Genomic DNA, 27,576 nt, shown 5'->3' on the forward strand with positions numbered 1-27,576 from the left:
GGAAGAAAAGATAAAAAGAAAAGAAAAAACAATCTTCCGCAACAACAGTCTGTTTAAGTAAGTTTGTATCATCGCGCACTTCACCCAAGAGGAAAAACGCATCTCCTTGTTTGTCAGAGATCCCTTAAAAACCCTGTGTATTAATTGTCTCGAGGAATCGCAACAAAAACAAATCACAGCAAGGCACTTGGGTAGCTAAGATAATAATAATGTAAAACACAAGAAGTATTGCCTTGATTTTGGGAGGTTATATCAACAGTGTCTGGGCCGAAAGGTTGGTGTATTAACGGTGAGAGTGTTAACGATGCAGAACGAGGGGCGCCTCACAGATCAGAGGGCACCGGAGTACCACGGTGCCTCGAAACGAGGTCTCTTGAGGGGAAAAGAAAACAAGACACAATAAATGTGTTACCGTTTTGACCACCACCTTGAAAAAGTCTTCGACGTGCACACAAGTCCTAAATTATTATGCGGGTTCTATGAATTTTGTCTAACTTAAATTTTTTTTAAATGGCTAGAAAACTTTACTTCCAATTTTGATCATTGGTCGATTTAAAAAATGTTTAAAAGACTCATCCCCGGGATTATTATTCCTCCCCCCCCCCCCCCAAAGTCTCCGGTTTGAAACATTTTGACAAATTGGAAGCCATCTTAGCCGGTTGATATTTGGAGTAACAGTGCTCTGACCAAAAAAGAGAGAAAGAGAGGAACCCCCCCCCCCCCCCCCCCCAAAAAAAAAAAAAAAGCAAAAAACGTTTTTTTTAGGATACGGCATAATTACTGGGAGGTTTAACCCTTTCCCGACAGGATTCAAGTTTATCATTTATTCTAATCTGGCATATCTTCTGGTGAACAATTTGGTAGTCAGCATAATATTAATTTAAAAAACAAAAAACAAAAAAACAAAAAAAACCCAACAAAACAACAAAACAAACACACACACACACACACACACACACACACACACACACAAAATACGGAAAGAAAACAAAACAAAACAAAAAAACAACAAAGCCAAGATTTTTGTGATCAGGAGAATAATACGAGAAGGAAAAAAAACCCCCAGCTTTCCTCTATTTCCCAAAGAATTTGTTTTTGTATGTTTCCCTCTGCTCTGCCTGGTCGTGCGTGTCCTTCGTCAAGTTGCCTAACTGACCCGTGTCTTACAGCAAAAACGGTTAGGCCTGTCAATACTCGATAAATAAAATACATTTTTAAAAAATGTAAAAATTGAGATTTTATATAGGGCAATATCCACTAAACGTGCTCAAAGCGCTTTACAAGGGGTCCCTGGCCAACAGCAACATTTAACATGTAGGATGGGACATGACGCCTGTTAGGCGATATTACAATTCTTTCGGACAGAGACAACGCTGTTAACGGCCAGCTACTCATTTTAACCCGAATACGGTGAGAGAATGTGAGTAAAGAGCCTTCTCCAAGGACTCAACTATGCGCCGAGCGAGGCTCGAACCCAGGACCTTCCGATCCGAAAGCGAGTGTTATACCACTAGACCACATAGACGCACAATCTTAATAATGATTGAAATTTAGTAACGCGGTTTGGAGGTTAATGTTAAACAACAGAGCACAATGATATCATTTTTTATTTTGTATGTGTGTGTGTGTATGGAGGGGGGGGGGGGGGGGGTTGTTTCATGTGATGTTGATAAAGGGTAAGGTGGGCCGGGACTTGAGAACTTCTCTAGATAAATTCTGTAACGAATCATCAACATCCAGAGATCAAACAAGTCGTCGGCATGAGAGCTGTGGAAATGCCAAACATGTACACGTGCATCGCAGGTTTATTTTGTAGACAAGTGACCTTTATCACAATATATACACATTCTAAATTGAGAAAAAACAAAACAAAGTAACAAAACATGCTGGCTTTTAATTAATAAAACGTAACGCTTAGCGATGTTATAATAATGTTGATTTCCCAGTGGTAAGAATACTAACAATAATATGGTACCGTGAAAAGGTTCCATTGGATACAATACAACATAAACTTTTCAGGTACAAACCCTTCGTCAGCAAACCTAACATAGTGAGAGAAAAAAAAAAAGTTCGTTGTTTACAATACCAGGCAATATCCCTTAAAATATCCCAACTTAATAAATACAAATACCAAAACAGATAAATTTAAATGATAAATAAATAAATAAATAGATAATTAAAATATTAAATAAATTTTAAAAAAAGAAAATAAATAAAGTATTAAATAAATAAATAAATAAAATGAAATAAAATAATTCATAGATATCAGGCTCTTATCACGATAAAGGAACCCCCATCACATGACATTATCTTGTCTGGTCAGTAAATCATAGAAAAATGAAGATTTCTTGAAGCTACGAACCAACAGCATTAACGTACATACAACGTGTGTGGAGCAGAGCGCTAATAATGATAATAATAAAATCAGCGTGGGAAGAGAATCCATAGGACAACACCTAGTAGCATTAATGAGCATCGCTTATAGATTCCAGACTTTCATCTCTGACATCGGTATTGGATTCAATAGTCTGCATGTCACGTCCGCACAGCAACGAGCTGCTTGGTTCTAAACAAAGAAAATCGGTACTTTTTATTCTTCATGCTGGCTAGAACTTTTTCACATATCATGTGATCGGAATGTATAAAAGTCAAAACATGATCAGATATATAATGGTTTTTCTCCTCTGAATAAACTCGTCGGAGAAATATTTCAAAAGGGAGTCCGCCATTGTTCCGATAGTTTAGAACCAGTTACGAAGTTACTATGCGTCATTTACGAGGGAAGTGACGTCGTGACTGTTAAGGCCATTGTGGATGGCGGTAGTGACGCGACGGATGTGCACGAAGACCCATAGAGAATACAGGACTAGTAGTCTATGCGAAGACCTGCCCAAATTGAGTTTGAACCATAGAGACACACGGTTTGAACAAGAAAGTGGTAACGGCGATGGGATTCAATATAAACCCGAGTGGCGGGCATCGCCTGTTCCAATTCTTTTTGTATAATTTAAAAACAGTTCGGTTTCCAGTTATAAATATAAATTAAGGACAATTTTACGATTTATTTGAGATAAAATTGATCATCGTTGTCAAAGCTGGTTTTGATTTTTTTTTTTTTTTTAAAAAGCAAACAAACAAACAAAAAATACAACTTATCTTTTATTTTTCTCTTCCATTACTAGATTTCTTCTGGCGTTATAGACGGATGACTAAGCACATCGGATAAAACGATCAAACATTCGACGGACCCTACTACCAGATACTGATGTTGGCATCGGCGGCAAAGCAGCGTGATGATGACGGCGTTGTCTTTATTATTATCACCACTATGTATGTATGATGATCATAAGGAGAGGAGGGAGCCGCCAAGCCTGGGCTTCTAAAGCCACAGAAGCCACTGAAGCACTAAAGCTCCCGCTGAGTTGATTGCCTTGAGGGATTTATAGACACGTGGCTCGTTATCGATAGGAAAATGAATAGATGCTAGTCTTCCTAGGAGTCAGTCATCAGCGATGATGAAAAAGTGTCCGTTATGAATAAGAATGTCTACATCATAATAATAATAAATAATAATACCGTCCCAGACACGGCGGCTATAATCATAAGTGGCAACAAGAGAAAAGCTATGAGGACCCAAGTCTTCATATTATTATTATCTTTAGAGAATACGAATTTGTTTATTATGCGACAAGAAGACGAGATGGGTTCGAATAATAGAATTAGACTACTAGATGAGCATGGAATTATTTTTCTTCTTCTTTCTATTGAACACTTTTTTTTCGGCGTATTAATACTTCATGAACACAAAAGCGCGGCCATTATAAGAAAGGAAAAATACAAAAAAAAAAAAAAAATTAAACAAATAAATAAATAAATAACAAAAGAAAAATGTATTGTCACAATCTTTATACTACAAATATTTGCATTAAGAAGGGATTTATCATAGTGAATCATCCCATACATAATATTTTCCAAACTCATCTCTACACTTTCACTTAACTAAAATGTCTAAGCTAAACTTTGTTCACATCACGATGTCAGAGTTTCATAATATTACCTCTTTTAATCTTTGCAAGTGGATGATTTTTAAAGAAAAGAGATCTACTATCGTCAAAGACTGACATCCAAATAGCTCTTGGAAAACCTTTTAAACCGCTTGACTTCAATAACTGATTAATTTTGTCCTAAAAGAACAATCAAGACTTTAATAATAGGCTAATCTTGATATGCCTTTGGCACCAATCTTTTCATTTTCGGAAAGCGAAAAATCTGAAGATAAAATGGTTTATGGACTATTGTTTTCGGAGTATTTACTTAAACAATGATACCCTACAATACAATCACAAACATAACATAACATTATTGCCACAATCTATGCTTACATCAAAAATGCTATTTTTGTTTATTTCCCCGCCTGGCCAATTCCTAAAAAAAAATCGTTTTATTCGATGTCCTCCCCTGATCGAATATTCTGATGTCTGTCCAGTCCAATAATATTCTATCCCTTATCTCCTTTCCATCAAAAGTGTTCATGAATAGCGACCAGATAATAATGTTTTATATACACATTTAGATTCAGATGAGAGAATGTTACATGAATAAACATTATCCATAATACATGCCTTTCAATGAGTAAAAATAAGCAAAGCCACAAAAGAAAAAAGAAAAAGAATCGGGACTTCCCATTAGCTATATTTAATTAGCAAGCCACTGAATTTGGGCGCTTCCGGTCCAATTTTAGCCAATACATTCTTCCCAGTCGTCATTCAGAATTATGACGGCCAACTAAATTACTAGGAAAATACATGGGGAAGAAATTACACATCAATAGAATGATAAAAAGTGGGGTAAAATTATGAGGGAAGCCACTAATCTAATGGGCTGATTTCACACTTGTTATCGTTTCATTTCCAGATAAATGGTGGGGGGAGACAGCGGGGGTCCTTCTCGTGTCTGGTTTTGTTTGTCTTGGGCTTGAAAAGAAATACAAATCACATATTCTAGCCATGGGGAATTGGGGTAGCAAATAGCACTTCTCACATCAATGTAGAATGGTTTTTAAACACGAAGGATCTGATCCTCCAATCCCCCACCCCCCTCCACCACAACCATCATCATCACTTTTCTATTCCTCCTCCTCCTTCTCCTCCTCCTACTACTACTACTACTATTATTACTACTACAACCACTACTACTACTACTACTACTACTACTACTACTACTACTACTACTACTACTACTACTACTACTACTACTACTACTACTACTACTACTACTACTACGACTACTACTACTAGAGAGAGAGAGATAGATAGATAGATAGATAGATAGATAGATAGATAGATAGATAGATAGATAGATAGAGAGAGAGAGAGATAGGAAGATAGACAGAAGGAGGGAGAGGAGAGATAGATGGAGAGACAGAAAGATAGACAGAAGGAGGGAGAGGAGAGAGATATAGATAGATAGATAGATAGATAGATAGATAGATAGATAGATAGATAGATAGATAGATAGATAGATATGATGATGATGATGATGATGATGATGATGATGATGATGATGACCGACGATGATGATGAAGAACAAGAAAACGACAAACATAATTTTGTTTTTAGACATTCATTTTTGTTCAAGGACGTTGTGAAATGTTCAGGATGCTTCATGATACCACGCGTCATTGAAGTTAAACGATACTGCAATATCAATATCAAAATTGATTTTTTAAAAATAATAGCCCCAGCGTCAAAGTTGAATTGTAGCCTTAATCGTGACTAAATTGATATCCGAAATATTGTCTTTTTCTCTCTATTCCCATACCCCCCATTCCTCCTCCTCCTCCTCCTCCTCCTTCTTCTTCTTCTTCTTCTTCTTCTTCTTCTTCTTCTTCTTCTTCTTCTTCTTCTTCTCTTCTCTCTTCTCTTCTTCTTCTTCTTCTTCTTCTTCTTCTTCTTCTTCTTTCTTCTTCTTCTTTCTTCTTCTTCTTCTTCTTCTTCTTCTCTTCTTCTTCTTCTTCTTTTTCTTCTCTCTTCTTCTTTTCTATCTTCTTCTAATTATTACTATTACTATTATTATTATTATTATTATTATTATTATTATTATTATTATTATTATTATTATTATTATTATTATTATTATCATTATCATTATTATTATTATTATTATATTACGATTTTTTTTTTTTTTTAAAATATTTTTGCTTCTTTTTCGTAGTAAAACATGGTGTGGCTAATTTCAAGCCGTATCATCTCAACACTGGTCGGGACCAGCAATTCATGACACCACAAAAAAAAAAAAAAGAGACAATAGACGTGGTGCCGCCTTGAGCGATGTACATACACATACATGTTTGGACGGTTCTGAGCCAGCACGCGGCGGCCTCTTCATTCCAGATTAACTGGCGATTGAGCAGATCGTGACTATTTCTGTACTCACGATACACGCCAAAGGAGGCTTAGTATAGGCTGTCTGTTGTAATGATGGTGAGCTCATCATAACCATCGTAACTAAACGTCTCCCTGGGGTAACCAAAAAAAAAAAAAAAAAAAAGAAAAGAAAGAAAGACAGAGAGAGAAAGAGAGAGAGAAAGAGAGAGAGAGAGAGAGAGAGAGAGAGAGAGAGAGAGAGAGAGAGAGAGAGAGAGAGAGAGAGAGAGAGAGAGAGAGAGATAAACTTAAGATACAGAAAAAGAGAAGCACGTACAAGATTGTTATATTCAAACGCAAATATGTAAATAAATAAATATTGACACATACTGTTCACTTTTACATCATCATCATCATCATCATCATCGACGTTGTCAACCACCTCCACCATCACTCATCATCGCCAGCGGCAGCACCATCACAAATTAAAGACTTTAGTCCGGTTCACTGGCTCCTACACTGATTTCAAATCTGACTCACACTGACATTTCATGTCGTGAAATCAGTGCTCATTCCACCACGCACCCAATCACCCATACTACATACTCTTAAATCCCACAATATTGATAATGATAATATTCGACAACCACCCAATGTCCTTATAATCAGAGAAAAAGAAAAAAGACGAAAAGAATAGTGTCTGTGTTAATATTATTTGTTCATTCTCCTTTGGAAGACACTGCAGATATGCAAGTCTTCTGGAGAGAGAGAGAGAGAGAGAGAGAGAGAGAGAGAGAGAGAGAGAGAGAGAGAGAGAGAGAGAGAGAGAGAGAAATATATAGATATATAGAAAGATAGATATAGAGGGAACGCAATTGACGTCACTCAGCTCTTTGATATTGTTTTTAGCCAGCCATTTTTATGCGTTTTCACTGAATTGCATTCATCAGACCATAAACGTTAAAGGTTACACATAGTATTTTGTGTGTTGCTAAGTTATATGAGACTAATGGATGTTGTGAGTTTTTTTTGTTCTTTTTTTTTTAACTAAGCGCAAAGTATCAATAGATAGATGGATAGACAGACAGATAGATAGATAGATAGATAGATAGATAGATAGAGAGAGAGAGAGAGAGAGAGAGAGAGAGAGAGAGAGAGAGAGAGAGAGAGAGAGAGAGAGAGAGAGAGAGAGAGAGGTAGATAGAGCAGAGACAGGGCAGTATATAAAGTATGGAAAGGTCACTCCGTGGAACGCTCACTCATAACCGATAACATTATATCGATTTAGAGTCCAGTAGACTAATTTCCTTCAATTTCAAAAATAGCTCTGCCTATTTCCCCCCCCCCCCCTCCCCCCTTTTTTTTTCTTTCTTCTTTTCTTTAAAAAAAGAATAATATCTCTGACTATACATTTAGAAGCAGCAATCGATCCTTACACCATTTTCACAGATTCACGATACGCCACTGCATGATGGGCTGGCCTAATTTTTAGCCCTGTCCTAGATACTTATATCATTAGGATTATTGATCACCTTCATTTCCTATAATAAAATCATCCATTTCTACATTGAAGTAATTAACTATCGGATTTCATCGGACAGATTTGGGTTTTTCGTAAAACTGGAGTAGGAGGACGAAGATTGACGTGAAAATTAGGTCTTCTTGGTGATGAAATCGGGCATTTGAACGCTATAATCACTTACCATATTATCATTATTTTCATTTTTATTATTATGCTCTTTATTGATCACAATATTAGTATGAGAATTAATGTTTCGAATTAAATTAGATCTATTTGATAATATAATAAATAGATAGAGGTGTCGGGGACGGGGTTCTACATGTACAAGAGGATTTTGACTATTCAATGACTTGCTCAAGGGTCAAGCTAGGAATCTAACTATTGAATTTTGCCCCCCCCCCCCCCCCCCCCCCCCCATCCAACAAATAAAACATACTTGTCTACGATCAGAGTTATTACTCATTACGTAATTTAAAATAAGAGACGCCTGAGGACGGAGAGAGGAGTATGGAAGGGGAGGGAGGGGGGGGGGGGTGAATGGATAGGGAAAGATGTGTGTGTTTGTGTGTGTATGTGTGTGCGTGCCGTGCAATCATTTTAAATATACGGGCAAACATTCGGCCACAAGCGCCCCCAAATGAATGCCCGTCAATGTATCATAAGCAAACACTTGCTCATGGCGAGGGAAAACAAGGGTCTTCTATCTCCCCTCCCCAGCCTTCCCTACAAACCATCTGAGACGGAAAACATAAACCATACTCACCCCCTTTACCATACTATATATTATTTCATAGTTACACCCCATCCCCCGACTTCATCTTACTTAATGGCGTTTGTTGTTAGAATAAACCATAGCCCGGTCCTATTCTTCCGTTTTCATCACGTAATCGGTAACTAAGTACCGCGATTACTGCTCTCAAGATGAGAATGGTTATAATATTATTATCGATTATAACCAAATAAATAACTTGGAAGTTACGATTTGAAACTTACATATTATCAAGTCCCGTCGTCAAGGGGTTAATAATCTACGACACGATATAAATTGAGGCAATCGTCGAACACCAACAACAGAGGCGGCACCACGCCCAAATCTTGCTACGTCAAATGTGGGGCCAAGCGGGTCAGATAAATAGGGAATTACTGATTCAGACCGGCATACAAAATTCGATGGTGCCGTCCGCTGTATTGATGGCCCCGTCATAAAACACAACCCCATTCATGACTCATTTTTGAGATACAGGAAATTATGACGAAGATTTCAGAACATTTTCGAAAAAAAAAAAAGCATTATAATATAATATATCGTGAGATATACACCAATCCCTTATATTAATGGTTGGGGAAGGGGTGTATGCACGTATAAGGGCACAAAAGACAGAAAAATAAATATATCAATTTTAAAATAACCATCATCGTTATTCAACAAATTTTACTGTGTATTTTAAAGTCGGTTGTCTATGATAATAATTTATTATTGCACGGCTCGAGTTGTTAGAATATGCTTTATGCTCGGTCATACTTATTAACTAATAATATAGACTTGAAAAAAAGAGTGGGGACACCCCCCTCCCCCCAAAAAAACAACAACAAATCCAAAACAAAACAAAAAATCTTAATAAATGGTCGAACGAAACACTTTAAAAAAAAAAAAAAGGGGGGGGGGGGATTTTTTTTTCCTTTTTTACTTTCCATGCTGGGTATTCCGTTTCAATATCAGTTGTAACGTAAGGTTTGCAGAAATAATGTTCAGCCATAAAATAAAATAATCATTAAAAAAAACCCCAATAACTGAAATGATAATGGAAAAATAGAGAAGCAGTCATTAGTGAAGGGTATCACTCTGAAAATGCATGAAATGAGGTTTTCTCCAGAAAAGCTGATCTATTATGATGAATTTTCTTTCCGTTTTGTTTTGGCACGGTTTCGCATAATATATCCATCTACATTTTAAGATCTCGTTCTAATGAACATGAAGTAACTTGCCGATTACGAGTCGTTCTTATTGCTGGTAACATGGCTTAGCACACGAACCCTATCATGACCCATGTATTAAAAACACAAATTACGCCCTTTCGCAAGGGCACCATAAGATCTCGTCGTCTAGATATTCCATGGAGGAAATATAGATAATTCATCAAACAGGACGTCTGATGTCAACAGGAATCACCCATGTTGTCCTAGTGAGCAAATTGGGGGTTAATAATCTTAGTTGAGTCATGCTTGAGGTATATTTCAGAAAAATGGAACAAGGATGACGACTAGATATATTGTAACATATCATAACATTATAGGCTTCAGATGAATCCTAAATATCGAGGTTTAACTCACTCAATCCTAGAGACTTTTGCTACTTTTCAAAATTGGAAATAATGTATGAACATTGCGCGTGTGCATAAATAGTCTTATTCAACTACCATTAGCATGCAAAAAAACTAAAAACATTAGCTTTGATACTACGCCTATAATTTGTCTCAGAAAAAAACGTAATAAATAGGCATTGGGGTAAAAGTAACCCCGGGTATACTACTGATATAGTCGGTGTTAGGGTTGAGTGAGTTAATCCGATCACTCCCACGGCTCGTAAGGACCCACATCTCTGTCTTGACGATTCTGTAAACCGACGTTTTACATATCAAGAGAAAAAAAATAAATCAAACTGACTCTTCGGCTTTAAAAAAAACCCATCTGGAATAAACAATTTGTCTTTAAAATACTTTCTCTACAACACGATATTTACAGAATAGAATGCGAACTATGATTCAGTCCAGGAGAGATGGTTTATTGGTATGATTTACTTTCTTGTATTTTCCTCTATGCTTTGCCTGACACGGCATCATTTGCAGCGTTTTCAGACAATAATGATTCAGTCTATTTAACGTTTCTTTAGGCTATCCAATCATCACCGCCATCAGCAGCAGCACCAGTACCAACAGTGCTACCACCAACAATTACAATTTTAGAACACAAGCGACAGACGAGCCAATAATTTAACCCTATGTGACTACTAAAATCACATAATTGACAACAGACCCCCCAAATCATTACGCGCCTGGCATTTTGATGGACAAGGGCAGTAATTCCATTCAAACCAGCCAGTCGTATTGTACCCAAACAACGTGTTGCCTCCCGTGTCAATTTCACCGCCCATTTTGCTCGATTTTTAAACTAGGCTTGTTCAACTTGTTCTCTCTCTTTCCTCCAGTCTCATCCTCAAATCTTCCTCTTCTTCCTCACTCATCGCCATGATCACGCAAGGTTCCTCTCACCCCAATGAATCAAACACTTCATAATAAAGACCCGACCGATCAATCAAAAGCCTCCCATGATCCTCTCATAGCAATAAAAATTACTGTTATACATTATTTCCAATAATTCCGAAGTATGTCAATACACAAATTTAATTTCAAAATTCTGAAATTTCGGCTCAAAGATCCGAATCCGACGGGACGATAACCCCACATTTCCCGCCCCCAATCGTCCCTTATTGGATACTCAGTATCTTTATAGGATTAACTATTTTATTGTCAACAGGTTTGAATAGAACCTCAAATGTGTTCTGTCAAACGATTCTTGAAATAGTCAAAGACTCAAAAGAAGAAAATTTTCAGGATCTTTGATATTCCTTAACAGGTCAACTGGGCTTAACCAAAAGAACCGCCCATGGGGGAAAAAAAAACAAGAGAAGTATCCCACATCCAATTCACAATCTCTTACTTCAGGGCGCTGGATTAGATTGGATGATTACTCCTCACATCCATTAATAACGATCAGGGAATATCAAAGACTGGAGATGCTAAAATCATGCATGAATGAATTAATAATCGTAAAAAAGAAAAGAAAAAATAAGAACAATAAAAAAAAAAAAGAACGAGGGGGAAAGGGAGGGGGGGGGGGGGGGGGGGCGCAATTGGGATAAAAATTGAAAGTAACTGGAGTGATTCAGAAACCGCGAGCGCTGCCCCGTGGAATCGAATACGATTAGCAAACGAGAATGCGATGAACGGATCTAACAAGGCATCATCGTGGCGATATTAATGAAATTTGAATAAACGTCACGTTTCAAATCTGCGGCAAACAACTACCACATGCATATTCATAGTGGGTAACTGTCGACATAATTTCGAGCCTGTTGATAGGTCGGATCAACTTGTCATCCCCCCCCCCCCCCCCCCCCCCTTTCCATTGCACACTTCCGATGATCCGCTTCTATAAGACTCGAAGACAATTCGGTTTCCTCTCCCCCCAACCCCCCTTCCCTTTTCTCCCTTTTATTTTTGTCTTTATAATCTCGAAATAAAACCCAGCACAATTTATTTCATTCTTTGATTTCTAACCTTTAACCCCGAATTCGAAAATGCCTCTCATTTCATTTCTGTAATAATTTACTTCGATCAAAGCCTCATCACGATGTCATGCACGTCTCTAGACGGGCGTTTTCTCCATTGTTGACCTTTCACCTCCGTCTTAATAGGCTCTTCTTCTTCTTCTTTTTCTCTGACTCACGTGGCCATGATCAATGCTAGATGTATTAAGCATTTATTATCCCTCGATCCTCCGATACAAGAACGGAGGGAACTCCCACCCATCCAAAACCTCCAAGAAAATCTACACATCAATATGAAATAATATAAAACAAAAAAAAAAACAAACTTGATGGATCGCAGGAAGATAACGGGATCATTTCAGCTGAGATTCAAAATGGCGCGGACAGAGCTGTCTTTCTCTGACAAAACACCCCTTCCCCCTCCCCAGGTTTCTAGAAAATGTTTAACTTTCAAAATCGATCGTTCAGAATAAACTTCAGTTTGCCAAAATGTCTCAAACTTGATAACTTGGAAGAAGTGCCAAGTTTGAGGCTTTTTAACAAGTTGAGAGTCATTTTAATCGGCCGATATTTGAAATAATAGTTCTATGCAAAAAAGTGGGAAACAAGTTTTGTCAGGGTAAGGCAATGAGAATCTCGGACTCGTGATTTCACATGTGATAAGAAGTAGTGAAAGGCAAATTTGGCTGTTTCAATGGCAAAATAAAATACATTTATAAATACTGTTTATCTTTCGATTTGTGAGGACAGATCTTTGGATAGGGCGCTGGTTTAACGCAACGTGCCCTTAATTAGATTTAACAGACCCATCTCCACAATCAATGTTGTCTGGAAGGGGTTAGATGAAGAAAATCACGACTCAATCTGGAATAGATCCGTGTCTCTTTGCTTGTGGTGGCCAATTCTCAACCTATCGTGCTATTGCTACTTGCTTAACTCTTATAACATTGACTTATTACTAGATAAACTTTAAGTTCCAAAGGATGACATTTTTGAGACTTAATTAATGAGATGCATTGGCAAATTCTTGAAACTTAAATTTTTTTTGTTTGTTTGTTGCTTTAGGTCTCTTCCAACACAATTGAGGTTATATGAGAGACCGCTGAAACAAAAAAACAAGCAATCTAACACTAACAAAAATAGTACAAATGTAAATCAAAATCATAACCTAAAGATATCATAAGCTAAATTATAAATAACCAAGAACAAACAGGCAGAAGATTTACAGAAAAAAAAATATCCCCTGTCAAAAATACAATCACAAACCAAAGAAGCAGGATAGGCTAGTAAAGAGAAGAAGAAACGACATCACTATCGGATCGTACACCCATGCGAACATCATAGGTATATGATTCAAGGGTGATGCTCCCATCCAACCACCCGCTGAAACTTAAAATAGAATTGAGTCTGAAATAAGGCTGAAAATAGGAAATAGTTAATTTCAAGGGAGGAAACCGTATATCACCTGAATGAATAATGAACAAAGCATGATAAGATCCTCATTGGATGAAATAAGCGACTTGGATGAAATAAGCGACTTGGATGACAGTGAATAAACAACAATCAAATCATATAGATAAACACAAATTAACACACAACAGAAATAAGCAAGAGTTGGCTACTGCGGAAGATCACAAGCACACACATAAAAAATCAGTTCCCATTGCATACACATTTAAGAAAGTCAAAAGCGCCTTACCCCGTATCTCAACAAGCTCAAAGCGATTTTTTTTGCCAAACTGCTAACCAATCAAAATGTGGACAATTTTAAAATCAATGAATTATATGCTACCCCTCTCCACGAATAGTGACGCGTAATGATATCAAATGGTCACTTTTTAAAACATCTTTATAATATGATATATGTTGACATTGAAATAACTGTTCCGATGTTCTTTTTCTATAGAGCGAGGAAGGATGAACTCTTTCAAATGAATTACATTTTACCATATTTGTTTAATATCTTTCAATCTGGGGGGCACATTTGGGGACCATAGTCACCCCATTTCACAATACATATTATAATGTATAACCTCAGATGGTCAAGCGTTAAATCTAAATAAACTATGGCAGACGAAAAAATAGTATTTTGACAATACGAATTTCAATCAGAATTAACGAAATCAGAATCGTTTGAGGGGTAGATTAAAAGATTTCTTGTCCTCATGCATTTTGGATTTGAACTTAGCTCGCAAGCTCGGGCAGTGCCATTAGGAACATGTCCGGAACGCCAAAATGCAAGACTGCATGAAACCTAAATTACGTATGTTAAGAGGTGATAATTGAAAGATTGAATACAAAAAGAGAAGGTCTGTAGCGACGTTCGAACGCGGTTTTTTTCTTATACTGTCAGCCAATCAAAATGCGGTAAATTTAAAAATCAACGCTCCGATTGGCTATAAGTAAAAAGACAACAACACAAGAACGAAATCACTCATAATGAATCATCGTACGCAATGATCGAACCGAAAGTTTATCACCGTTATAATAAGACGGATGGAGAAAATATGAAGAATCGTCATAGAGATTAAAACAAACAAAAGCTCTTCAGCTTTGTAATGCGAGAAACCTCGTCATAGTCCATAATGAGAAAAGCCGACCACAAAGCACGATAATTCTTCATAACCAAGTTGGAAATTGATACACGATGATCCTTACATTTCAAGATAATATAAATAATAATCCAAGAAAAAAATAATAAGGTATCGCATTTATCCAGTTAACTGCCGTACTCTGGAAAGATGGGTATTTAAAGAAATTAGTCAGAAAACTCGTCCTTCAAATATCGATTCAATTTAAATGTCCCTCATCTATGCAAAGACTCTCAATCCTGGTTCTCCGCTCGCTCAAAACCCTTCCTCAGTAAACAACAAAAGCAATAAAAACATTAAATTAAATGCATTACTTTAAAAACAACAACAACAAAACAGAAAGACGACAGAAAAATATTTAGCAGGTCCTCGGTTAGTAATAAAATCTTTTAAAGTCTTTACTGTCTTTGTTGTTGTCTGAAGAAGGGTTTTGAGTCCAAAAAGTTCCGTATTTGGTATTTGGTTATTATTATTATTATTATTATTATTATTATTATTATTATTATTATTATTATTACTATTATTATTATTATTATTATTATATTATTACTATTATTATTACTAATTATTATTATTATTATTATTATTATTATTATTATTATTATTATTATTATTATTATTATTATTATTATTATTATTATTATTATTATTATTATTATTATTATTATTTATTATTATTATTATATATTATTATATATTATTATATTATTATTATTATATTATTATTATTATTATTATTATTATTATTATTATTATTATTATATAATTTTAAAAAAAATTTATTTACCTATTTATTTATTCTTTTTTTTTTTTTTTTGCAAGCTGTTATATTCATTTTTGTTAATTACTTTTTATAGTCCATAGCTTCTACCAGCTTAGAATCACTTTAATTAATAACAAGTTTCGTCAAGTTGAAAATAACATTTATTTAGTCGGACAACAAACGACGACGTTATCAGGACTGGGTAATTAGGGAAAAGAATGAGGAAAAATGATTGAGAACTGTAAAACCGTTATCGTAGACTCGAGGCGTGTAATAGTAACAAAGAAAATACAATCACGACTGTGTTACAGTAAGGAAAAAAAGGGGTACAATTAAAGAGGTCTGGTAATTGGGATTATACTATAGGATTATAAGGTCTTTTGAAATAATTATCATTATTAATTGAAAATATTTTGAACCATTAGGGAAGACGTGGAAAAGAGCTTGAAAGAGAGGGATTGTAGACCTTCAATCAAAAGATGACAGCTCGAAACAATCAGGTTATGACAACAGTTTTGTGAAGCGTTTTATGTATTTAAAAAAATCGGATCAATCCATTGGCAAAAAAAAAAAAACAACCCAACTTAGTCTTAGGAAAGTTAATATAAATATTGCAAGTAAAATATGGGTCACAAAAGGTTTTCCAAAAAAAAAAAAAAAAAAAAAAAGAAAGTTAAGATTTGCTTCAACATTATTTCTAACACTTCAGGTTAAACAAATGACGGCATCTGTTCTGATCTTAAGGTATGATGTTGCTACAAAGGCCAAATAATCTTTATACGAAATGCCATAGCACAAGATGACTCCAAACTTGTCAGAAAATCTCTAACCAAAAATGTCAAAAGATTAAAGTTTGGGGTCATTATGTTGATCCATCGATAAAGTAAAGTATTTTAGCTAAAAATAAAAAAAAAAAGGAAAGTATTTAGCCAGTGTCGAGCAGCAGGATATTCCATGGTTTTAAAATGACATGGAATTATCGAGGTCAAATCATTGTACAATAAAAATAAACTACGATACTGAAACCCTAGTGCTGATACGACCTTAAAAAGCCAAACAAAATGATGTAAAAATCCTTAAAACAAAAACAAACAAGAAATTTCAGGGGATATATAACGTTTTTTTTTTTAAAGACTTGGAATCAAGATGTTATTATTAATATTTTTTCCATTATTCAAGACAGCCTTTAAGCCTATTATTAAAGCTACACGGAAAAAAAAGGGGGGAACACAACATCAAATGTTACCACGTAAACACATATAGATAGACACGTTATACTTACATATTATCAACTTTAGGGCCATAATCACCACTGGACATGCATTATAATAGGGTAAACATTTGAAGCAATTATAATCAAAACAAATAATAAAAATAGGAACAAGACAAACAAAGCTGTAATGAGTTGACGTAAGTCAAATAGAAGTGTAAAAACAAGAGAATAAGATGGGGATTTATTTGGTGGTGATGTAGACAAGCAGACAGACAGATAGATGGATAGATAGATAGATAGAGCAAGAGAGAGAGAGAGAGAGAGAGAGAGAGAGAGAGAGAGAGAGAGAGAGAGAGAGAGAGAGAGGGGGGGGATTTTATATCCTAAGACCGAATACAAAAGAAGAGAAGAATGAAACAGGGATGAATTTGAAGACCAATACAATGGGGAACATGGAGGACGAAGACGATGAAGAGGAGGACGAACAGAAGTTGAGAGGAGGAGGAGGAGGATGAAAGGGAGGAGCAGGAGGAGGAGGAGCAGGAGGAGGAGGAGGAGGAGCAGGAGAAAGGAGGCGGGTGAAAAGAAAGAGGAAGGGGAGGGGGGGGGGGACTTGAAATACATGTAAGAAGATGCAAAGAAGAATATGATTAAGCAAATAAAGTGAAAAAAAAAAAGAATGAGGGAGAAATTAAGGAGTGAGAAGGGCGGGAACAGAGGTAAGGGGAGGATGTGTGTGTGTGTGTGTGTGTGTGTGAGTGTGTGTGTGTGTGGGTGTTGGGGGAGGGGCGGGGGTGCATTGATTAGCACGGTCCATGAGATGTACGATAATAAATAGATGTCAGGCTGTAGGGAGAAATAGATTGGATAGAGAAGGGGTCTGAAACAACCTGAAATCGATAGGGTATAGAGTGATGGTAGTAGTAGTAGTGGTGGTGGATGAGAAAATGATGAAGATGGTGGTGGTAGTAGTAAAGATGAAGAGAAGATATGCCGTTTTACAGAGGATAGTGTATGCGACAAAGGAAAAAGAATGGAAAATAATAACAACAGAAGATGTGATTTTCTTTCTTTAAAAAAAGGAAATAATGAGAGAGACAGAGAGAGAGAGAGAGAGAGAGAGAGAGAGAGAGAGAGAGAGAGAGAGAGAGAGAGAGAGAGAGAGAAGCGTAGCAATGAGAGGCAATTATATAAAGATTATCTAACGTTGGCTAACCTTAATAATATTATTATCATGAAAGAGGCAAAGAAATGCAAAAAAAAATATTACACCATAAATTGGTAAAATTATAAAGAAAAAATGAAATATGTAGAACAATTAGAGCAAATTATCGGTTTTAAGAAATTAAGGGGGCTGCCCCGCATGGTTTCCTAAATATCAGTTGGATGACATTTTTCACTAAGTAAAGTATACCTTTTTATTTAAAGATCAATATTTTTTTAAAGATTAAAACTGTTAAAATGAATCACAGAATAACTGTACGCTGAACAAAACTTGGCTTGAATATTTTTAGAAAAGGTGAGGGATAAAAAAATATATAATACAACTTAAGAAAAAATAAATCATGGGATAACCCACTTGTTCGTATTTTCATCTGAATTATAATTATAAGGAATTTAATCTATAGTTTTCCCTATGAAAATAAAAAAGATCGTAATACAGTCAAAATGGATTAAATAATCTTCAAGAAAAAAAATCTCCTCCCTCTATAAGCGGGCTGGACCTTAGCCAAATATCCTTTTTTCTGTGGCCTCAAATTCATAACTACCCATGACTCCTCATAAGGTGCATGTTTTATTTTCTGACTCAATACAGACATGTTCTTTTTTTGTTTTGTTTTGTTTTGTTTTGTTTTTGAAAACACTCAAAGAATAAATAAAAGACAGAGAGCAAATTATTAAGTAAAAAACAAACATTCCAACTTCATTCCCACATACAACAATGTCTTTAAAAAAGAAAACTGACATGCAACGTTGACAAGTTTGGAGGAAAAGGGGAGAAGGGGTAGTTCGATCAATTATTTCATGAAATATCACAATAAGTATAAACACACCAAGTATTGAACAATGAAATGCAATGGAGAGAAGGGGATAACTAGCAGAGAGGGGAAATGCAAAGAGGAAAACATCACTGCCGTTCTCCGAAAAAAACACACATAACATATTTTTTAAAAATTTGGTTAGAAAACTCGTCCTTTAAATATCGACCGATTAAAACTATCCCCATTGTGTCAAAAGAAGTCCCAGGTTTGAGCGCAATTGACAAGATGAGGATAATTTGAAACGTTCAATATCTGAGGGGCTAGTTTTCTGTGCAAAATTTTTCAAGTGTCTTTTTTTCAGAGTACAACAGAGCAGACCCTTCGGATGGAATATAGAAGGTATTCCAGCTCGAACTTTAAACTCAACTTTAAAGCTGCCACCGTTTCTACCGCCTATCATTAACATAAACATTGAATTGTCTTAGTGTTTTAAAAATATTTTGAAAGATACATTCAAGAAAACATCAATCCCAAAAATCAGTCTTCCTCGACTGGGATGGGTTGTTATTTTTCTTATATATATATTTTTCAACTTTCTTGCTTTGGCACTGTCTTTGTCTGGCACTGTTTCATACACACTTTTTCAGATCTCTATCTTACACCAATTCCTATTCCCTAATTTGACACAGTAGATTTCTGGGCAACGTGTTACTATCACGTACAAACGAAACGACAAAAAAAAAAAAAAACAACAACAAAAAACAAAAACAAAAAACAAAAAAAACAAACAAAAAAAAAAACAAAAAACAAACAAACCGACAGCAGGCTTTTTATCTCCGGCTCTCTTAACAACAGATAACAAAAATGATATTTTTTTTCTTCAATCATCGACAATGGCTGACAACATGCCAGGAGGAGACCACAGCTGGATGTCAACAGATAAATGACACCAACGAATGAGATAAGGCATGCACATTAAAAAATAATAATTTACGCATATATTTTTTTTCTCTCTCTCGAATTTCTTTGGTGGACAAAGATTTAAAATGAAAAAGACACCTTTTCAAACATGCAATCAGTTCTTTTAACATGGTGATCAAAAAGGCAAGTGACATTGTATATTTCTGCAGACAGCAGGTCGTGCGAGCAAAAGGAAAATAGACTGTACTTAACCCGGTTCAGTTCAAACTCCTGGTATTTTCAATTAATTATGTTACTGGACAAGACAGAGCGCAGTTGACATGCGTTACACTCACCTGTTTTCAAGCAGACACCACCCGCAATAGGGGTCCTTGGCGGCCAGGCAGTCCGTGCAGGAAGTATATTGGGAACATTCGTCTACTTTCATTTTCACCACCTGGGGGACGAAAGATGGAGATGGATAGAGATATTATTTTTTGAAAAATGGAATACCTTGACATGTTTGATAAATTGTCTGTTACTTTTATTTATGGAGTTCAACTAAACTCTCCCGGTTCGTTCAATGAGAAAGGTAAAAATCGAAAACGTTCACATCGATTGCCATTTTTTTCAAGGTTCCTTTGTTGTTTTTGTCGAATTTTTGTACATCAGGCATCTTCCGTGGAACTACAGAATTAACGAGTGTTGCCATGCTGGGTTTTGTATGAGGCATGAAAGTCACGTGGGACGCCTGTTGCTATGGTAAACAGACATTAATTTGACAACAGATGGAACTTCTGGTCTCTCTCTTCACCCCCCCCCCCTTCCTCTTTGTCTGTTAACGCCCTCTCCCCTAACAAAACAAAACAAAACCAACAAACAACAAAATAGTCTTATCACTGTCTGCATGTAAAACAGCAGCAGGCGTTATATGTTATTACTAGGTATTCATCACTTATTGTCGGCGGTTTTGCCATTATTTTTACAACAGCCGCTAACATTGCCGCCAATGCCACAACCATCATCATCACCACAAAAACGGTCGCCATCACAGTCAGCATCATAAGGGGCCAATAACTCGTTGGTAATGCTCTAAACAAAATCAGATTGTCTCCTTATGTAAATCTATGTAACATTCCAGAACATTCTTCCCCCAGTCTATGTTTTTCACATTTTTTTTAAGAAGAAGAAAATTGGTACTGGCTGCGGATATTACAAACAAGTAAAAATAAATACATTAAAAATATATATATATATCACTATAAGATATGTTTGGCGCTTGCCTTCCTTGAAAAAGAGCAGCATGTTGACGCTTTGCATGGACTTATATGATTTTTTTGTTTGTTTGTTGCTTTAGGTCTCTTCCAACACAATTGAGGTTATATGAGAGACCGCTGAAACAAAAAAACAAGCAATCTAACAAAAACAGTACAAATGTCAATCAAAATCATAACCTAAAGATATCATAAGCTAAATTATAAATAACGAAGAACAAACAGGCAGAAGATTTACAGAAAAAAAATATTCCCCTGTCAAAAATACAATCACAAACCAAAGAAGCAGGATAGGCTTGTAAAGAGAAGAAGAAACGACATCACTATCGGATCGTACACCCATGCGGACATCATAGGTATATGATTCAAGGGTGATGCTCCCATCCAACCACCCGCGGACTTATATGACTTCCCGTGGGTAATAACACAACAACAACAACGACAACAACAAAAAACCAGCAACAATAGCAGCAGTAACATCATCACCAGCAGCAGCAGCAGCAACAACAACAACAATAGCGACAACAACAACAACAACTACATCAACAACAACAATAAAAAATACATGGACTAAGTCGGACCAGTCCAGTCTGTGCCCAATAAATGAGCCGTGGAAGGCTCCAATGGCTAATTAAACATGAAGCACACGAAGACCACGCTCCAATGGCTAATTAAACAGGAAGCACACGAAGACCAGGCTCCAATGGCTAATCAAACATGAAGCACACGAAGACCAGGCTCCAATGGCTAATTAAACAGGAAGCACACGAAGACCAGGCTCCAATGCTAATTAAACAGGAATCACACGAAGGCAAGGCTCGAATGGCTAATTAAACATGAAGCACACGAAGACCAGGCTCCAATGGCTAATTAAACAGGAAGCACACGAAGACCAGGCTCCAATGGCTAATTAAACAGGAAGCACACGAAGACCAGGCTCCAATGGCTAATTATTAAACACGAAGCACACGAAGACCAGGCTCCAATGGCTAATTAAACAGGAAGCACACGAAGACCAACGACTTAAAAAAGATAAGAGTACCAGAATCTAAGGCGACTTCAGGCAACACAAAAACTTCGATTAGACGGTGATGAATATGCTCAGATATAGCAAAAGACAAAAGCTAGCCATTGATTTAATTTGCTTTCATCGTGAAAATCAAGGAATGGGGAGGGGGTGGGGGTTGGGGGGGGGGGGGGGAGATCCCAACGGGATACGAAGTCCATGGGGACTTGTCGTCGTCGTCGTTGTTGTTGTTGTTGTTGCTGTTTTTGTTGTTTTTTATTATAGCCAATAGAGAGTCGAGTAAGTCCATGCAAAGAGATCCGAAAGGTACAGATATCGCAAAGAGAGAAAAAAAAATACATTGTTCAAAACGATTTCTTTCAAAAGCCAGCATGCTGCGGAAAGTGATGGTGTGACTGGGTGCAAGCAATAATAATAAATTATGTTCCGTTTGACTTTTAGTCGAACGGTTTCCACAATCAAACTGTATTTTACACAAAAACACAATCCATCACTTTTATTGACGGTCGGAATTCTGTTCACGTTATGTGTAAATAATCGTGTACAGGTTCAGTTCAATAACCTGTCCTAACTCTCGGTTAGCTCAAGTCGTTATTAACGAAGCTAACTGCCGTAGTCTGGAAAACCACGTATTTAAACAATAATTTGGCTAGAAAACTCGTTCTTCAAATTATATCGATCGATTTAAATGACCTTCATCTTGACAAAAACTCTCAAACCTAGGTTCTCGCAGAGTAAATTAGACCACAATAACGACATATTTTGCTCTTTTGTATAAGAAACCAGACAATCGCAAAGTGCCTAAAGTCAGACCTAAATCAGACCCAGCTTTCAATATCAAATCATTGTTTCCATAAAGTAGAAGAAAAACAGTGTGGAACGTACGTCTAAATATGAGTGTGACATTCTACCGATTGGACTACTCACCAACCCCCTCCTTTCCTCCCCATCACAAATCACACTAATATTCACCATAATTTACCTTCTACTTTGTTGGTTTGAAAAATTACAGACAGCGATCGACAAACATCTCGTGTTTTATTACAGACTGTAAGCTAGTTCATAGCATTATGTCCTTGGAAGTGAATAACCCGTCGTAGGTATTGTAAGACTGTAATTATTTGGTCCGTTTTCTTATGTCGTTCAGACATCCCATTGTAACAACACCATCAATCACTTCAATAATCCTCCTATTGCTTTTCAAAACACGGAACAAATAGTGTCACAAAGTGCGCACGTAAACCGTATGCTTATGTAGCGCAGTTTGCAACCTTGTTTATGTGTGCTATATTCAAGCTACGACACCGATCAATAACCAAACACAATACGTTGATAAAGGTTTTGAAGCTAAATGAAGATATATTTTATTACAATATAACAAAGATATTATGAGATGTGAAGATGAAATGATAGATGTAATAAGTATGAAATCAAATAGATGGATGACAAATTGATGGAGATGTGTGATGATGAATATGATATGAAAGCGATATGAAAATATATAATTAAATCAATTAATTATCAATACTTTACCAAACCGCTACCACATCAGACAATCTCACAGATAGGTTGCAACCATCACAGTCATACAGGCAACTAATAATTAACTAGCTAACTAATCACAATCCAGACGTGTGGAAGGAAGCCAAAAGAGTGTTCTTGATATTCAACAAAACTGTAAGGTTGTTCTAATAATGTTAATTTGTCTCTTCTTGAAATTGTTCTGGTTTCACAGTATTCATAAACAGATCAATTGTTTCTCAATGTTCTGATATTAAAATAAGCAAATGGTTCTTCACAGGTAACTTATAAAACAGGCAAATGTTCAGTTTCTATTAGTGTCAAGCTATGAGCGTATAGCCTAAAGTTGGCTTGTTAAAGCCCAGCCTCCAACGGCTCATTCACTTTAAAGAAAGAAAATGATTTTGTTATAATATGATAATCATACGAATATAACTCTATCTATATTCGAACTCACTCAATATGTTTACTTTAAATGAGTAAATATTATTTTACTTAAACAAATCAATTTATTAATGTTGATTAATATTGCTTTACTTTGTAGATATGAAATAATAATGCTTTATAGCAAGAAAAGCTTATTTTCTTTACAACAAGAATATATTACACAATTAATTTCATTATCTGATTAATTAATTGAGAATCAAAATTTAAAGTGATATTATGATATTGATATCAAAACACAATCATAATTGTAATCACAACATATTATTCAAAATCTCACCAGAGCCGAACAGATTATTGAAATCACAAATTAAGTCTACACAAGACTTTAATCAAACTCTACACAAGAGTTATAACACAACTTGATTCAGCTCAAACTTTGGCACCACAAAGTCTACACAAGACTTAAATCACACTCTACACAAGAGTTAACACAAAACGTGTTTCAGCTCGAACTTTGAGCACTACAAAGTCTACACAAGACTTTAATCCAACTCTACACAAGAGTTAAACAAATGAGCCTAAAAGACTCCGCTGTGTTATCGCTTAGAGACTATGAGCTAAAAGACTCCGCTGTCTGGTCTCTTTGAGACAATGAGCCTAAAAGACTCCGCTGAGTGGTCTGAAGAAACTGCTCAAAACTCTGGCATTTATAGGCAAAAATCAAGCAAACGAAGCAAAATTCTACCCACACAAACGGATGTTAGTCATATCCGTAAACATCTGAAATTCCTTAAAACTCCCCCAGATTCCATAATCATGGACAACAACAACCCATCCTGATACCGGACATCCTCATATCAAGGATAAATAAATTCGTCAGCCCCATAGTTACGAGATATCAATCAAGCCATACCATAACAAAGTCACTCCCGTAGAATACAGGGATCCTACTTTGCTTATAAGTTTACGGAGAAAACAAGATTGATGCCTTTCTCACAATAACACCCACACTACGTAGTTTAATTCAAACTTCCGGGCCATAGGTGCATGATATGATACGACCTGTATCAACAAAAGAAGGGTTGTTCCGGAGGGATTACAATAACAACAACAACAACTAATACTACGACGACGTACATCCTGTCGTAAACTGACGCCTACACGGAAGCATTTCGTTACATATCTCCCCCTAAGACTAAATTTGGTACAACATTTAGTTAGATCAACGAAATGCCTCAAGATCACATCGATCTCGACAATTATTCGGGCTCATTGTTGTCCCTTCCTTCAACAGACAACATCGGCATCACAATCCACACTTCAACTCCACCTTGCCGTGTGTCATGCATTTCGGTGGTTCATGATCCTTGTTTTCGTCAAAACATGGAAGTCGAGGACTCTTAACAGTGGGAGCATGAGTAAATGATCGAATGTCACTTGTCATACTGTCGTTGTTGGAGGAAGCCTGACACTCCGACTTTAACCTAAGCAGTTCAAGCTCTTTCTCCATCAGAGCTTCTTGTCTTTGAGCTCGTGCTCTGCTTATCTCCTCCTCTTCTTGGCACGTTCTCTCTCCTTTCTTTTCTCTCTTCATCTTCTTGTAACTGGGCTGTCACCCAAGCACGGAGATCTTCACCCTTAACTCCAATTTTTCTCCAAGTTTAATTAATCTTTCCACATCCATCTCTAGGACAATTAATCAAACCAATTCAAATTCAAATAAACAAACTTCAATATGTTTATCGACACTGTTGCCGTAAATGTTACTTTCACGTAGAATAAAGTGGTATTACAAGTAACCTTATTAACGATATGCGGTCAATATAGATCCCAAAACAGATTCAAAACAGGCAATTAATACCGATTCCTACACGGAATTCAACATTGATCTATATATAGACTCAAATATAGAATCAAAACAAATTTACTACAGGTCCTAACACAGAACCAACGCTTCACCCAGATTCCTACACAGAATCAAAACATTGACTTAATATAGACGTATATTAGAGTCAAAACAACTGATTTAATACAGGTCCTCACACGGAACCAACGCTTCACCCAGATTCCCCACACGGAATCAACACAATAGCTTCACCCAGATTCCTCACACGGAATCAACAAAATAGCTTCACCCAGATTCCCCACACGGAATCATAAAAACTATCTTCACCCAGATTCTTTCTCAGAATCAACAAAATAACTTCACCCAGATTCTTTCTCAGAATCAACAAAATATCTTCACCCAGATTCTTTCTTAGAATCAACAAAATATCTTCACCCAGATTCTCTCTTAGAATCAACAAAATATCTTCACCCAGATTCTTTCTTAGAATCAACAAAATGTCTTCACCCAGATTCTCTCTCAGAATCAACAAATATCTTCACCCAGATTCTTTCTTAGAATCAACAAAATGTCTTCACCCAGATTCTCTCTCAGAATCAACAAAATATTTTCACCCAGATTCTCTCTCAGAATCAACAAAATATCTTCACCCAGATTCTTTCTTAGAATCAACAAAATATCTTCACCCAGATTCTTACACAGAATCAACAAAATGTCTTCACCCAGATTCTTCCTTAGAATCAACAAAATATCATCACCCAGATTCTCTCTTAGAATCAACAAAATATCTTCACCCAGATTCTCTCTTAGAATCAACAAAATATCTTCACCCAGATTCTTTCTTAGAATCAACAAAATGTCTTCACCCAGATTCTCTCTCAGAATCAACAAAATATCTTCACCCAGATTCTCTCTCAGAATCAACAAAATATCTTCACCCAGATTCTTCCTTAGAATCAACAAAATATCTTCACCCAGATTCTCTCTTAGAATCAACAAAACATCCTCACCCAGATTCTTTCTTAGAATCAACAAAATATCTTCACCCAGATTCTTTCTTAGAATCAATAAAATATCTTCACCCAGATTCTCTCTCAGAATCAACAAAATATCTTCACCCAGATTCTTACACAGAATCAATACCTTGACTTACTATATGTGCATAGAAAGTCAGAACAAATGATTTAATACAGATCCTCACACGGGACCAACACAATATTCTCCCAGATTCCTACACGGAATCAAATTACCCCAACAACCACCTTCGTTCCTTACAAAAGGGAGAGGGGGGACAATGGAGGCTTCACAGCGCGAGTACCGCTTTCGCGCTAAGTCAGTGATCCGTATCACTATGACAGATGACTGACAACGTATAACCGAACAAGTGAAAATTACCAGAATAACTTGTATTACACCTTGCGTATAATGACAGTCTTATAACCATTAAATGGATACCAATTTGCTTTAAGCTCAAAGATAGTATCTATCTCAAGTTTGAAACAACTCCCTAACCTGTCTCAACAATTGTTTGGTCGCGATGTCTCTTGAATGCACAACAATAAGAATCCCACTTCTGACACCAAATTATGTCACAAAGTGCGCACGTAAACCGTATGCTTATGTAGCGCAGTTTGCAACCTTGTTTATGTGTGCTATATTCAAGCTACGACACCGATCAATAACCAAACACAATACGTTGATAAAGGTTTTGAAGCTAAATGAAGATATATTTTATTACAATATAACAAAGATATTATGAGATGTGAAGATGAAATGATAGATGTAATAAGTATGAAATCAAATAGATGGATGACAAATTGATGGAGATGTGTGATGATGATATGATATGAAAGCGATA

The 27,576-nt window shown here is 36.3% G+C and overlaps 1 protein-coding gene across 3 annotated transcripts in view; it reads right to left on the reverse strand.

Moving 5' to 3' along the window:
• The window catches only part of LOC144974794 (plexin-A4-like), a 300,472-nt gene that overhangs the window by 37,158 nt on the left and 235,738 nt on the right, over positions 1–27,576 (reverse strand). For all 3 annotated transcript variants that reach the window (XM_078918062.1, XM_078918063.1, XM_078918061.1), the window contains one exon: positions 20,020–20,120. In XM_078918062.1, the coding sequence (XP_078774188.1) occupies positions 20,020–20,120 (101 nt within the window). The remainder of the gene's footprint in view (positions 1–20,019; positions 20,121–27,576) is intronic.

Source organism: Berghia stephanieae, chromosome 6 (genome assembly GCF_034508935.2).
Source record: "Berghia stephanieae isolate SIO BIC M18660-M18661 chromosome 6, UCSD_Bste_1.3, whole genome shotgun sequence".
NCBI classification, from domain to species: Eukaryota; Metazoa; Mollusca; class Gastropoda; order Nudibranchia; family Aeolidiidae; genus Berghia; species Berghia stephanieae.